We start from the raw sequence: 13,661 nt of genomic DNA, 5'->3' as shown, positions 1-13,661 counted from the left end.
CCCGGGGTAGGGCGATCAGCCAATCAGGTGGCTGGAAACGCGGGTGAGAACACACAGTGTACTTGCCTGTGTTTTCCCAGCTACCTGAGGCCCTTCCCCTAGTGCTGCCATATTGATTTCAGGGAGGGAACAGGGAACCCCCCAGAGTGCCTGATAATCGGTAAGAGGCATCAAGAAGCAAAAGAGAACCAGGAGGCTGATGAGGTAAGTACTCTGAGGGAAGGGCAAGACACAGGACCTCATTACACGGTAGGCGGTTACCATGGTGCTATTAGCGCCATGGTTGCCACCGGTATTTTACCGTGTCCGCCTTGGTGGATGGCAGAATTACCGCCCTACTCCAAGGTGAGCGGGGGCGGTAATTCCTCATTCACCAAGGCTCTTCCCCATTCCCATTTTTGCCCCCATAGGGCATAATGGGAATGGGGAAGGTGCTAATTACAGTACCGTAATTAGCTCCGAGGTCCCTTTGCGGCACCCTACTTTAACGGCTGGTAAAACCAGCCGTTAAAGTCGGGTCCCGCAAAGGGAACTCGTAGTAAGGCGGTAGGGGTTTACCGGTACCGGTGCCCTTACCGGTAAACCCCTACCGCCTACCATGTAATAAGGGCCACAGACTCTTAAACCAAACGATATGATTAAGAAAACATTTAGGTTCAAATTCTACACATTTGAAACATATTCACAAAACAGTGGGATCCAATACTAGACATGACTCAACCGCTCAACAATTTCCTTTGCATTTACCTGAAACATTGCCGATGTGACTAAAGAATCCAGATGTGGTGGGGGGTAGAAGGTCAATGAAAATATTCCACTTGTTACGGACTAAGTGGATGAGGCCAGATGAAGAACGAAAGGGTCACAAATATTTTTCAGAGTCAACAGAACATAATGTACATTAAAAAGGGGGACCGCATGGAATAAAAAAAGGACAAACGGAACCATGAAATAAACACTATTTAGAATTTTAAATGTCACTTCTATGTGAGATCTACACAATTTCTCAAACATTCTCAACTACCATTCGAATAGGTCTGGTGTGCAGCCTGCCACACCCCACTCGGCCTTTTATGTCTTGTTGCCCCCTCTAGCAATACCTGATTCAGGTAGTTGGGGATGTTGACGATCTCCTGGTGAGGGATGCTCACGATGACCTGGACCAGCTGCTGGATGACGTTCCTCTGCCCGTGAATGATGGCCAGATGCAAAGGCCTGCAGAGAATGAAAGAGCCCTGCATTAAAAGTGAAGCCTCATGATGTCGCTGCGAAGTGCAGTGCCTGTGACTGAACCGAAGATGAGAATGGCATCCTGCGCTTTTCTGGAAGAAGAACCTACAGAACGGAAAATAAGCACTAGGAAGCAGTAGCGTGCAGATAATCGAGGGTGCAGAACAGATCTGACCTTGAAGGGATCTGTGCTGCAACATTGTGTGGACACCAAATGGAAAGAAAGGGGCGGGAACCAAAACACAAGGTGTGAAATAGTGACTTCCCCAGCTGGTTTCCAACATCAACCATAGAACTTAAGGAATTAAGCCTATTGCAGACCCCTTCCAACGCTGACACCGCTGTATGCTATGGGACCCAGCTCTGTGTGGCTAACAGGCATAGCAGGAGGAGAAAAGATCAGCAGACTTAAAGAAATGGAGCAGACCAATTGAGCACACTGGGCTGGTCAACATCACCCAAGGGCTAGAGTTAATGGAGGAGAAGGCGGTGGAAGCGTACAAGCATTAATGCAGTGCACTATTTAAGGATGGTGTGGGTTGGTAACAAGAATGAGAGCTGTGCAAGGGGGACACTAGGATAAAGCCACAACTGTGTTCTTTAATCTAATAAGAGCACCTTGGAAGTAAGGGAGTGTTTAGAAAGGCAGAGGGGAGTTCAGGCATGGGAAACAGGATCTGAGTTTCTTGCGGTTTCTGTGGCATTCCTTGATGACTTACGTGTCTCCATTCTCGTCCTGTGTTGCAGCCAGGTGCCTCTGGACAGCCAGCAGCATGCGTGCGTCGGACGTGCATGCGTAGTCCAGTAATGCTCTAGACGTGCGCTGTGCTATGGAGTACATATTCATATTGCAGAGCCGGGCTGTAAAAAAGAAAGAAAAGCTCATCATGTCAGAATCCTCCTGCTTCTACGAGCTATAACAACAGGCGTTAGTGGTACCCCATGTTATGGTACTCAATTGATCGACCTGAGAAGACTGAATGGCTAAGTCAGCCCGTGAAACAGGGTCGCTAATTTCTTTTCAAAGCATTACTTACAATTCAGCAATTAGTTTGACCATATTATCAAACAAGGCCTTAGCTTACATCTCTACAACAAAATATTCCCACTAGCCACAGTATCTGTATTTGTTTGCCCCCTCCATCCCCTCTTCCGGATATCTGTGCCATCTCTCATAGACGAACAAGATCTCCGGTTCTCTTAGGCTTGATTTGCAACATAGACTTCTGTATCCTGATCAATGCTAGGACAGACCCATGATTTCTCCCTTGCACGAGCTGAGCGACGGGAAGTGTGCCTGATGAACCTATGTCTGAACAGACACTCACATCATACAACCTTTAAGCGGCATCATGTGTGTCTCTGTAATTCGACAGTTTTAAATATTTACACACAAATATAGATACAAAAATAGCATCAACCTATTGTATATGCAAAAGACATAAGAACTAGATGGCAATATACTCTATTCAATTATAAAAGACAAAGCTTACAATAAATGTAAAGCTACATGCTTTGAAACAACGCAACTCCAAAGATAAGATCAAGCTAAAATGTACAGCTGATTTTTGTATTCTGCATAATGTTGCCCACTCTTGACCAACTCACAGAAACTTTCCAAATAATGTGTTCCCACTTTGGAATTTGTGTGTAAACACTGATCAATCATTAGAAACATATATAAGCGGGGAGGAGGCCTAAAAAGCTGCTTCCTGATCAAATCCCCAAAAGACTTCATTGCAACCTGTTATTTGTAAATAGCACTTCCTAAATTCAGCACGCCTTCTGAGCCAAACTGATATTACGCCTTTTGAACAATTGTGAAAATCCAGTATCCTGATTGTCCAGGATAGTCCTTTTTACACAGTGTCCTCTGTTGCACGTGGCAGCCAGGCTTGGCAATCCCTGAACTAGTGTTCCAGGATTTGTTTTGGGACAGTCATTGTAACCAAATGTGGCCAACACACTACAAGGGTCCGCATGAGCATATCTCCAGCCCTTCACACAACCACACAGCTCTTCAACTACTATGAGATCATTACACAGAGAATACGGAAACTAACTTGCACTCCCTCTTCGATCTACTTAGCGGAGCAACTTGCATCCAAAACCTTACCAGCATCCCTGCTGGTCTCTCTCTAAACTGCTCTCGACTCTAACCTTAGACCCACTTTACCCCTTTCCTTCGCAGGCAGGGTCGCACTGGGCCATAAAATTGTCTCGGCAACCAATGAAAAAGTCGCCCACAGTTGAAAATGGCTATTCAGTCCTTTTATAACAATGTTTGAATAGAACCCAAGGGGCACTTATTGGATAAAATGTGATGCAAATTGTGCATTTTAAAGAATATTTATTCAGCAACACTGGTCAAAACAATTAGCTGCATAGTGGCAGCATAGTGAAGTAACTCATCAAACTGGCCCACAATGGTTGCCAGTCAAAGGATCGACAGTGAAAGGGTCGACAGGTCAAAGGATCGACACCAAAGGGTCGACAGGTCAAAGGATCGAATTTTTCTTTTTTTTTCACATATTTTTTTTTTTGGGGGGGTCCCCCCAACCCCCCTTTTTTTTTGCCAAAAACCACTTTTTTCCCCTAAACGAAAACCTACAAAAATATATATAATTTAAAAAAAAATTCCATCCTTTGACCTGTCGACCCTTTGGAGTCGATCCTTTGACCTGTCGACCCTTTAGATTCGATCTTTTGACTAGACACCGCCCACAATGGCCAAAAAAGTGGCCCACTTTGACCAAAAAAACAGGCCCACGCCAGCATTTTGTTTTTTTGGTTCGGCCTTGGGCCTATTGCCCTATAGGGCAGTCCAAGCCTGTTCACAGACCACAGTCTTGATAGCCCTGGTGGGGGAACAATACGGCAACACCCTAAACTGCCTTGGTGCTATGAATCTACTATGGTGTCAATTTTCCAACGTATAAAAGCTCTCCAATTAAACCAGGGTTGTATCGAATAGCATTTCCAAATCCTTCGACCACTGACCTACCTGTAAAAAGAAAACATGAAATAAGATATTTAAAGGAAGTACAACATACTAAAGTCCCAGGGATTCAAATAATAAAGTTAAAATTAAACAATAATTGAAGGACGTACAACATCCTAAATGTATGAGATTCAAATAATGAGGATTATGTGAATAGGCCCTGAAGAAGCTCACATATTGGATTTGAGACTTAGAATATAATATGGTGAAACTCGTGCAGGCCAATTATCAATGCATTATTAATTTAGCTTCTTAAATAAGAATTTGTTGTGTAACAAAGGGGTATCATTAAACTCAAGGCTGAAGGGTTCAAATGAATTGGTGCATTTATATATATATTTCTTTAACAGATAACATTATGTGCCTAAGATCCTAAAATATTTGTTTTCATTTTGCTTGTTATTCAAGTTATTATACTGAAAGTTCAGATGTATGTTCTCAGATGTTGTATAACAATTTTTGAAGGTAAGAACTCCTTTTTTTCTGTATTCCCTCTATCCCATTTCAGATAGGGAGAGTTCTTGTTTCTGGTATGTGAATATACAAAATTATTTGAACCATTAACTAGCACATGGATTTTCTTTCATCTAACCTGAAATGTTTCTTAAGAGCCCTAAACACAAATGTCACCAGCAACAATCCTGCAATCCTGGAATCCGATAACAAACACAAGATGGCGGCAGCTCCTCATAACAATGTAAGTGCATCCTCATAAAAACGTGTATGTCCACTGGAAATACTTCTAATCGTCGGTGGAAATGTTACAAAGCCTTAGAAGTACTGAAGCGACCGTAACTCTTACGAGCATCGGCCACAGCCAGTGCCACCATTTATATACATACAAATGATTTGGTAACCATGATTGAGGCTCAGATCAGGCTTTCAATTACATGCACCCCCTGCTCTTTGCCCATCCTCCCCACCTGACTCCAGCACTGACTGCAGTGACATTTAATAATGTAATTTTGTATATTTAATTAGTACTCTTCTTTAGTTTGACGCATTTGCCCCTTTAGTTGTTGTTTAGTTTATGTTACCTTAGTTGTCTGTTTTCTTATACACATTTTGTTTGTTTGGTTTGTATTGTCCCTGGTGTATGTGGTAATTTATTTTGTCCACCTTCATGAACTGGCTCACTACTTGTGCTCATCGTTATGCTATTGTACAGGCACCCTTTGTAGGAATGCTCTGGCCCTCTGGAAGTGTTACTGCACGCCATTTCTGATTCAAGTTGACATCCATGTTCTTCATATAAAGACAAAATGATAAAGAGTCTGATGCTTGAATAATTTGTTAATATACTAAAACTGCAAATGTGTTCACGTTACATGATGAATTGTGGAATTTTGGTGAACAGTCTCTATTTGTATCCCCTCTGCTACCAGTTCCTCCCCATTCCCCTCCCTGTCCGATTCATTGTACCCCGTCACATGCGAAGTGCTCTGTCACTTGTCGGCTAGATTTGCGCTCTAGGAATTATACATGCGTACATACAGTAGAGAGAATGGGCTGCAAACACCTGCGGCCCCCAATGGCCCCCTGTACGCATTGCAGAATCTCCTCATGGGTCTGCAATATGGTGCGCTATGTCTTTCGGGAAGATGCTTCACTACTACTTCCAACGCTACCACCAAAACAAATTGCTCTGCAATTATATTTGTTAAAAGCAAACACACATTGTTAGAAACAAGAAAAACCTTAAGTATTGTTTCACCAAAAGCATGGTCCCTTAAAAAGGATAGAGATTTGTGCTGTCCCGTTCTGCGGCTATGTTATGAAATGCCAGCAAGTGGTTGGGGAGTGTATGCGTAGAATTGACAATTAAATATTAAGTGGTGTGGGGGGAATATGTAGTGTGCGACTTTTCCTTTAAATGCCAAAATCTATATATCTAGTTGACTTACCACATCCCCTCACTTGGAAGCATTATTAGACAAAATGTTACCAAGTATTGTGGGTGAAATATACGCTCCGTGTATAATATGTTTAAATCCAACATTAATTGTTTTTCTCGCACAAGCCACATGCTACTATTTATCCACGATCGTGCCAACAAGATTTCATTCTGACAAGGCACTGGTTCATACCAGTGAAAAGGGATTGAGTCCAAGAATAGTAGTCTTTTAGTGCCTTAACTTCAAACCAAGCTCCCTAAAACGACAAAATCAGAATGATGCCAATAAAGGTAGTATTTTGGCAAAGAAAAGCCTTGATAATCTCCAGTGCTGGTCTAGGATGAAGACAGCTGTTCAACCTGAATCAAACATTGGAAAGAATTTAGGACGTCAAACATCCATAACAAGTATATGTAAAGTGTACATTCATCCTCGGTCAACTTGGTCCTAAAGAAATGTTTTAACTAATTCAAAGGGATAATGATGATGGGCTAAGTGGACCTGCTGGGATTCGAACCTACAATCATGACGTCAAACAGATCCCTGAAGTGAATTAGTCTATTAAGTCATAGACACAGGGTAAGATCTGTCAACACTCCTCTACTCTATGGGAGACTGCGAATCACTGCCACACACTTCCTGAAATCAGGCAAATAACACCACCCAAAAAAAGAGGGTCAAACTATTCCGAGCATAAAAAAATGATACAAATGACACAATAGACGTTCACCATGCAGCTCTTTTTGGATATATTTATATCATTGTTACCAGCAACAACAAAAAAAGAGCCACTGGCAGGACCACTACTACTATTACACCCTTATCTGAACAGAAATGGTCAGGTATAAATGCAGGTTTTCATTTGCATGAATTACTAGGTGCAGAAAGTGTGGCCCACTAAATACATCTGTTTTATAGTTAAAATATATTTTGATAAACAGAAAAGAAAAGAAGGAAAAAAACACTTTTGGGATGGAGGTACATTTTACTCCCAAAAAATAATTATATTTCCAAGTTCAATAAACGGCAAGTAAAAATCTTTGTAGATCCATGCTGGTCAATCTTTTGTTATTAAATCTGCTCTACTCTTCCAATGTCGAGACTTCGCAGTGACATTTTAATTCTAGATCCAAGTATGGTGGAAGTGGTGAACACAGATAGAGCACTGGTCTTGCCAAGCGCGTTGAGTATTGCAATCTATTTTGGGTAGTACTGGTTTTCTGAATTTAATCCACCGGAACTTCAACCCCCTTAGGGTTGTCCTATGAAGTGGTTGATCCCCTCTCCCTGTCTTTTGGAAAGCCGAGCAATTACCGACAATCAGCTTTCAGATCTTTGTCCTCCCATATCCAGACCTGATATGAGATGCTGGTGAATCGTTGGGAGTCCCACAAGTGGGCTTGTGTCCACTCCTTAGAGCGGAGGGTGAAGATAAGGAAACTTTTTGACTTGATGAATTTCCAATTCCAAGTCCACCCCTTTGCGATTTCCAACGCCTTTCGGCTGAGTGTAAACAAAAGTCTTAAGGCAGTTGCATCGGTGGAGTGAGCTGCATGAACCCAGCAATAATCCTCAATGATGCAAGCCCGCTAGAGATGGGGCTTCAGTCCATAACAACGCATGCCAAGCACAGTCTAGCATACCACATAGGGAACACTCAACAAAACAACCTCTCTTAATGAGGCAAACACTATCATAGGTCAGCGAGTCCTCCTGGGGAACTTGCCACTTCTATTTTCCGGTCCACAATCATGATTAGCAAGTTCACAAAAGTATGATATTTAGTCAGAGTATGTTTATTTTTAAAATAAGTAAAGGACTCAGTCAAGAGGTGAATCGGCAATGCTGCCTCTGATTGCGTCTGTAACGTGGTAGTAAAAACAGAGCACTGGGGGAAAGACTCATACTGAACTTTGCCCAACTGGCATACCACATTCACTGTGTGAAGAGGATGCTCTGGGGTTCCTAACATTCTGATAATTTCACTAGTGAATTGAGATACATCTAAACAGGCCTGGGCTGAAGAACGGAGGCGAGAGACTAAGGGCTGAACTTGGTTCAACCGAGACAGTCCTGTGGTTCCACAACCGCAGGTCTCTTTGCCAGTTATAACAGCAGTGCAATTTCTACTATTGAATATCAAGCAGAGTGTGGCCTAAGCTAGCTGCCACTATGGTCAAGGAAGGCAGTGGGAATTGTAAGGGGCAATTCAATGGTGTCAGCTGCCATGATTGGAGTGAACATGTCACAAGATACTAGCAAGAGAAATGAAGATATAGTGCTGTAGAAGCAAAAAAAGAGTTGGCCTGGTACCCCTAAGTGGACCGGTTTATATTCTCAGTTTCCTTTTACTTCATATCATACTGCTACATCCTAAGTTTGGGATGAGGCAGCACACCAATTAAGAATTTATGGGCATTGGCTCTGCAATTACAGTAGTGATGCACAACTGACTGCAAGACATTCGCCGTCCTCTCCAGGGTGTTGCACAGTTTTGTAGACCTATGCATCAAGAATGCTCTGAACAAAAAAACAAATCCTTCAAAAAAGCAGACATTGGTAGCAGGAACTAACTCCACCTTCTGATGCAATTTTCTTGGTCACTTAGTTCAAACTCATGTCCACCTATGGCCAACAAGTAAACATGCCATAATTGACCAGAATCTCTCATGGGTTCTGCAGATCTCCAGTATCACGGATTTTACCATGTGTAGGCAAAGAATGTGTTCCTGGTCTTGCTTACACTTAGTGTATAGCTCAGTGTAGAGCGGGGGAGAATTAGGGGGATTGAGATGTATCACTGACTATGCTACTAGCACACGGTTTCACCCTTTCCCGAAAGCCCACTTCAGATGCTGCACAATGCAGCTTTAAGGCTTTTGGAAAAGCTTCATGAAAATTACTCATGTCTCATCAACAATTTGCCCCTTAAATGGCACGCCGTGGCGTGAATGGTCAGTACTGCTAGCATCACAAGTTACAGTCATATTAGTAGTAGTACATCCATTAACTCACTGATAGGCTCAAGGGTCGTGGGGGCGAGATGTTAGAGGAGAGGAGAGGAGACCAGTCTGGCTGCCTGGAGGAAATTACTAGATAACCTGATTGGTTAGATTGGTGCAGGTGCTGACGCCAGCTTCAGAAACTAGCTGAGTACAGAGTCAGATAAATACACCTTTTGTAAAAACTGCATTTATAATCAGGATCAGCTATTTTGATATTAGACCAATTGTCCTAACACGTCACTCCTTCGTTGCGACTTCATTGAAGCTCCAAAATGAGTCCCAAATAATGTCCTAGTCACTGGAACTGGTGAAATAGGTAATTGAAGGCGAGAGAGAGAAAGGCAACTGACTGGATGGACAAAGTATGCTTCTGGAAAAAGCGAAGAGTATGTCACTGGAAGTGGGCCACCCATGTCTCTTGTACAAAGCAAGGCACAGACTCCATTGTTGGAAGAAAGTTAGGTCTGAGTGCAGTTTTTTACTTTAGGACTAATTTAACTTCATTGTGTTAGGTTAAGTTACTTGATATTTTTATAGCAATTCCTGCCAATGTTATGACCTTGAAGCACTGTGGGGCGAATGGCCCTTCAACCTATTTGATACAGTATCAGGATTGATGGGAGAACTTCTCTTGTAGCGCTGTAAAATGCTTGCTTTAGGTTTCTATTTTAAATTACATTCTTCTTCAAACACGTTAAAATAAGATAACATCACATGGGCTGCCAGAGTGACCTCCTCCTGGTCAGCCATACCTTGACGCAGCAGTTCCTGGTGCTGAAGACTCGAATTCTCCCTAGAAATGTTTCTCTGGGATTGATCCAACCTTTCCTTTTCACCATCCTCCGTCTGTGAGGGCTGCTTGCCAGGTTCTGGGACCTCCGAAGGTGGTGAACTGGACGACATCTGAAGTCCTCCCTGGTGGCCCCCCAAGGGATGGGAGCCAGGTGGGTAGAATCCCTGGTTCAACCCTGGGAACTGGTAGTTGACATTACCACCTGTGAGGGAGAAAAAAGATCAAGCAAAATTCAAAATCAAGCAAAGGAGATAGTGCCTGGATGCTGAAAGAACGTGTTGCAGGTCTTTGAAAATTAGCAATGGAATGTGGCAGTAGGGGGCAAATAGAAACAGTTGGAAATAAAATACAAAAACCGACCACAAATGGCGAATTAACACTCTTGAATAAGGAAGCAGAAATCTAAAATTCTGAAAATTCAAACATTGATTTTGCTGCATAGGAGTAGCAACTCACGCCAGAAACCATCCAATAAAAACTAAAACTAAACAAAAGAGGATATTTCGATGTCTTACTTTTAAATGTTACACAAACTGCTCAAATACAACCTCCTATCAATTTACAGTGTAGGATATAATGCACAGAGAATACATGACTTCATGATATGATATGATATATGACATGGCATATATAACGCGCCTGTACACAAGTGTTTCTAGGCGTGACAAGACAAGGAGGGGGGAAACAGAGGGAGGACAAAACAACGATCTTACTAGGCTTTGTGTCATCCAGACCGTGCAAGTGCAGGGAAGAGGAATGGGAGAAGTGCTGAGGGGCGGGGGGAGGGAGAAGTGCAGGTAACTCAAAAAGTGCAGCCAATGGGTGGCTCATAAGTGCAGAGAGAAGGGACTATAGGGTTGCAGATACAGACCATAAGTGCTAGGGAAGCCGGGAGGCAGTGCAAAGTGCAACTGGACATGCAGGAGCCTGGGCCCATACAAAAAGGGGAGCCAGGTGGCCAGTGCATTCATCCATCCATCCCCATGGTGATGTCGACTCCCACTTCTAGTACCACCAACTCAATACGTTAACCACTGGACACCGCCTACTGTCCAACTTCACCACTATAACCCAAAAGGCTTGTGACATCATCAACTTTGCAGAAGTTTAACTATTTAACCTTTGTCAGTACTGCTCCCTATAATATAGCCGAAGGAAATTCCAGGGGAAAGCCAAGACGCCTATTGCTGCACAGTCACAGATGCTACACCTAGCAAACGCGGCTAGGTGCACTGAATTCACACTGACCCCCAACTACTGTACATGCACAAACAATAGCAAGTGTAGTGCGAATACAAACGTAAGTGCCCTCCATCCAACCATCAATAATCAAGGATGCTGCAATCCAACGGGCAAATCAAGTTATAGTCAAATAACAGCCACTGCCTGGTGCTCAAACTTAAGAGGCCTAGGGTGGAACAGTATTTAGAAGCTCTTGACCATAATAAAAGTTTCAAGCTTTTGAGGTCTGACCTCCTCCATCAGGAATCCACCTACAGAGATATTGCAGGGTTTTCTCCCTGCTAGCACTTCTTATAAGCTGCTATGCCCTGAAGCTCCTCGAGCCTGCATTCAGTTCTGGACCCCTAACATCTGGAACCCATTATGAAGTCCTTACCTTTGCAGGTTGTTCTGCTTTGTGTCTTGCCAGTGATGGTCCCTGCTCTTGTTCTCTCTGCTCCCTTTTCTCCAGCACTGCCTTGGATGAGCAGTCCTTGCCTCCCCTGCCACTCCTCTGCATCCAGCCAGTCTCCTGGCTCCTTTCCCTTGTGCGAGCCCTGCGGCTTGAACTGTGTCCCTGCCGTCTCCAGCCTTTGCCCATCATGCTTTGCTCCTGCACTCTCCCGTTCCTATTCCAGTGCTCTTGCTCCCTATTCTGCTCTGTTCTTCCTTTCTCAGGTTATGTAGTCTCAAGCTTCCTCTACAGTCAGACTGTTTCACTTGCTTTTTTCTCCTCCTTTTTCTCTTCCTTCTAGTCACGAGTCATATGCCCCTACTTTCTATAGCTCTTGTATTTTGAGTCCAGTTCTATAGCTTGATTGTTACCTAGATTCAGTCCCTTCCTACAGACTGTCAGTTATCTTCTTCAAGTCCATTGCCACACTTGCCTCATTCTAGTCCCTCCGTTTACCTCGTTACCTCGTTTTAGTGCTTTCCTGCAGTTTCTTTCCTAATCCTGCAATTCTGTCCTTACATGATGTTGCATTTAACCTTTCTTTTCTCTGTTGCCTTCTTTGATTCCTTGAGCTCTTAGGTTCTGCCAAATGTTCTATAGTGGCTTCAACTGTGCATGGGCGTAATTTTAGGGGGGGGCAGGGGTGTTTGTCCCCCCCCAACTTTCATGGCACACCATTTTCTCCCCATTCATTTGGCTTGGGCACCTTTTCTTCAGATATCATGTCCCCCCCCAACATTTTGAGCAAAGTTACTCCACTGCACCTGTGCCTCTCTGTATTTCTTTGTACAAAGATCGCCCCCTGTTCCCTAAGTGGCAAGCTCTGTCCCTCCCATTGTCTTCTCCTAGCTTGTCTATAGTGCATCTGATTTAACAATGTGTTGATTGCTGTTCCCACAGAAAGCTTCCAGTGTGTCTCTGGGCCCATATGCTTGTACACTCCTCGTCTGTGCCTTACTCTCCAGACACAGACTTGCTGCATCTCCCATGGGAGTGCAAGGTGAGTACTTGCTAGATCAACTTGCAGTGGGGAACTGATTTTCCCTTTGTTTCCATGGGTAGTCTCAATTGTGAACTGTATACACCCTGACTGGGGTTTCAGACTGTTTGTCTGGCACATCTCCCGTCCCCTTTTCACCATCTCTGTCTGCCTTTTCCTCTGTTTCCATTTTCCTTATTGATTCGTTTATTTTTCGTATTACGTTTACTATATAGTTTGCAGGTTAATAATACCAAAATATTGCCACTATAGAAATTCGCATCGATATTTGGAACATCAAAAATAAGTCATTTTCAAGTATTATTTAAAGATAAAAACAGAGAAATACTATATGGAGCCATGTAAGCAAGATCAGAGCATTAACCAAACATGTTCTCATTTTATAATTTCAATTTAGATCTTTAAAAGGTCACACACAAGACTGGAAATCTTATATAAAGCAGCTAACAGCGATACGCCTATGTAAGGATATTTACTGGAGATAACTTCAGTGATAGAGTGTACAATATCCTGTTTACTCATAAGGCAAAGTATTGCTTTCTTAAATATATTTGCACCAGGAATGGGCAGATGCAGAAATAGTTAAGATGATGATACAACATTAACATTAGAGGGCCCTGAAGAAGACTTAGTGAGAGCAATACAATCCTACCATATTACAATAGAACCATTTACTAAATTCCAGAACCCGACCGTTACCAGTAAGCTCGGGGCCTATTTAAGTTCTCTTCGACTCGACCAGAGAGTACAAGTTCAGCTTTTCTAACGAGAGTTGCCTTGCCGCAGGTCCTTTTCCCCAGAGGGGCTACACTGGCATCAGAGAGCACAGGATGTTAAGGCTTAATGACATAAGGGTGAACATTGGTATGCATGAGATGGGGTCTGAGTCCGATCATACTATTAAGGGAGGGGTGACTTTTCATATCTAGTGTCAATATACCATTAGCTACTCCATACCCCTTGAAATCGATCCGAATACAGGCAAAATCACTTGTCCCCAGGGCAGGTCGTATGGTACATTTAAAAATGTCCTTCTGGGTTGCAAAGAGACAGCTGCGTACT

The 13,661-nt window shown here is 43.1% G+C and overlaps 1 protein-coding gene across 1 annotated transcript in view; it reads right to left on the bottom strand.

The window, feature by feature from the left end:
• The window catches only part of NFKB2 (nuclear factor kappa B subunit 2), a 190,652-nt gene that overhangs the window by 80,526 nt on the left and 96,465 nt on the right, over window positions 1-13,661 (bottom strand). Inside the window, exons 12-14 of the mRNA XM_069610468.1 lie at window positions 9,884-10,126; window positions 1,950-2,091; window positions 1,101-1,215 (exon numbers count right to left, since the gene is read on the bottom strand). Of these exons, the coding sequence (XP_069466569.1) occupies window positions 1,101-1,215; window positions 1,950-2,091; window positions 9,884-10,126 (500 nt within the window). The remainder of the gene's footprint in view (window positions 1-1,100; window positions 1,216-1,949; window positions 2,092-9,883; window positions 10,127-13,661) is intronic.

Source organism: Ambystoma mexicanum, chromosome 8, assembly GCF_040938575.1.
Source record: "Ambystoma mexicanum isolate Mex_15411 chromosome 8, UKY_AmexF1_1, whole genome shotgun sequence".
Taxonomy (NCBI): Eukaryota; Metazoa; Chordata; class Amphibia; order Caudata; family Ambystomatidae; genus Ambystoma; species Ambystoma mexicanum.
The sequence above is the reverse complement of the archived record's forward strand: the minus strand, read 5'-3'. Positions and strand labels throughout refer to the sequence as shown.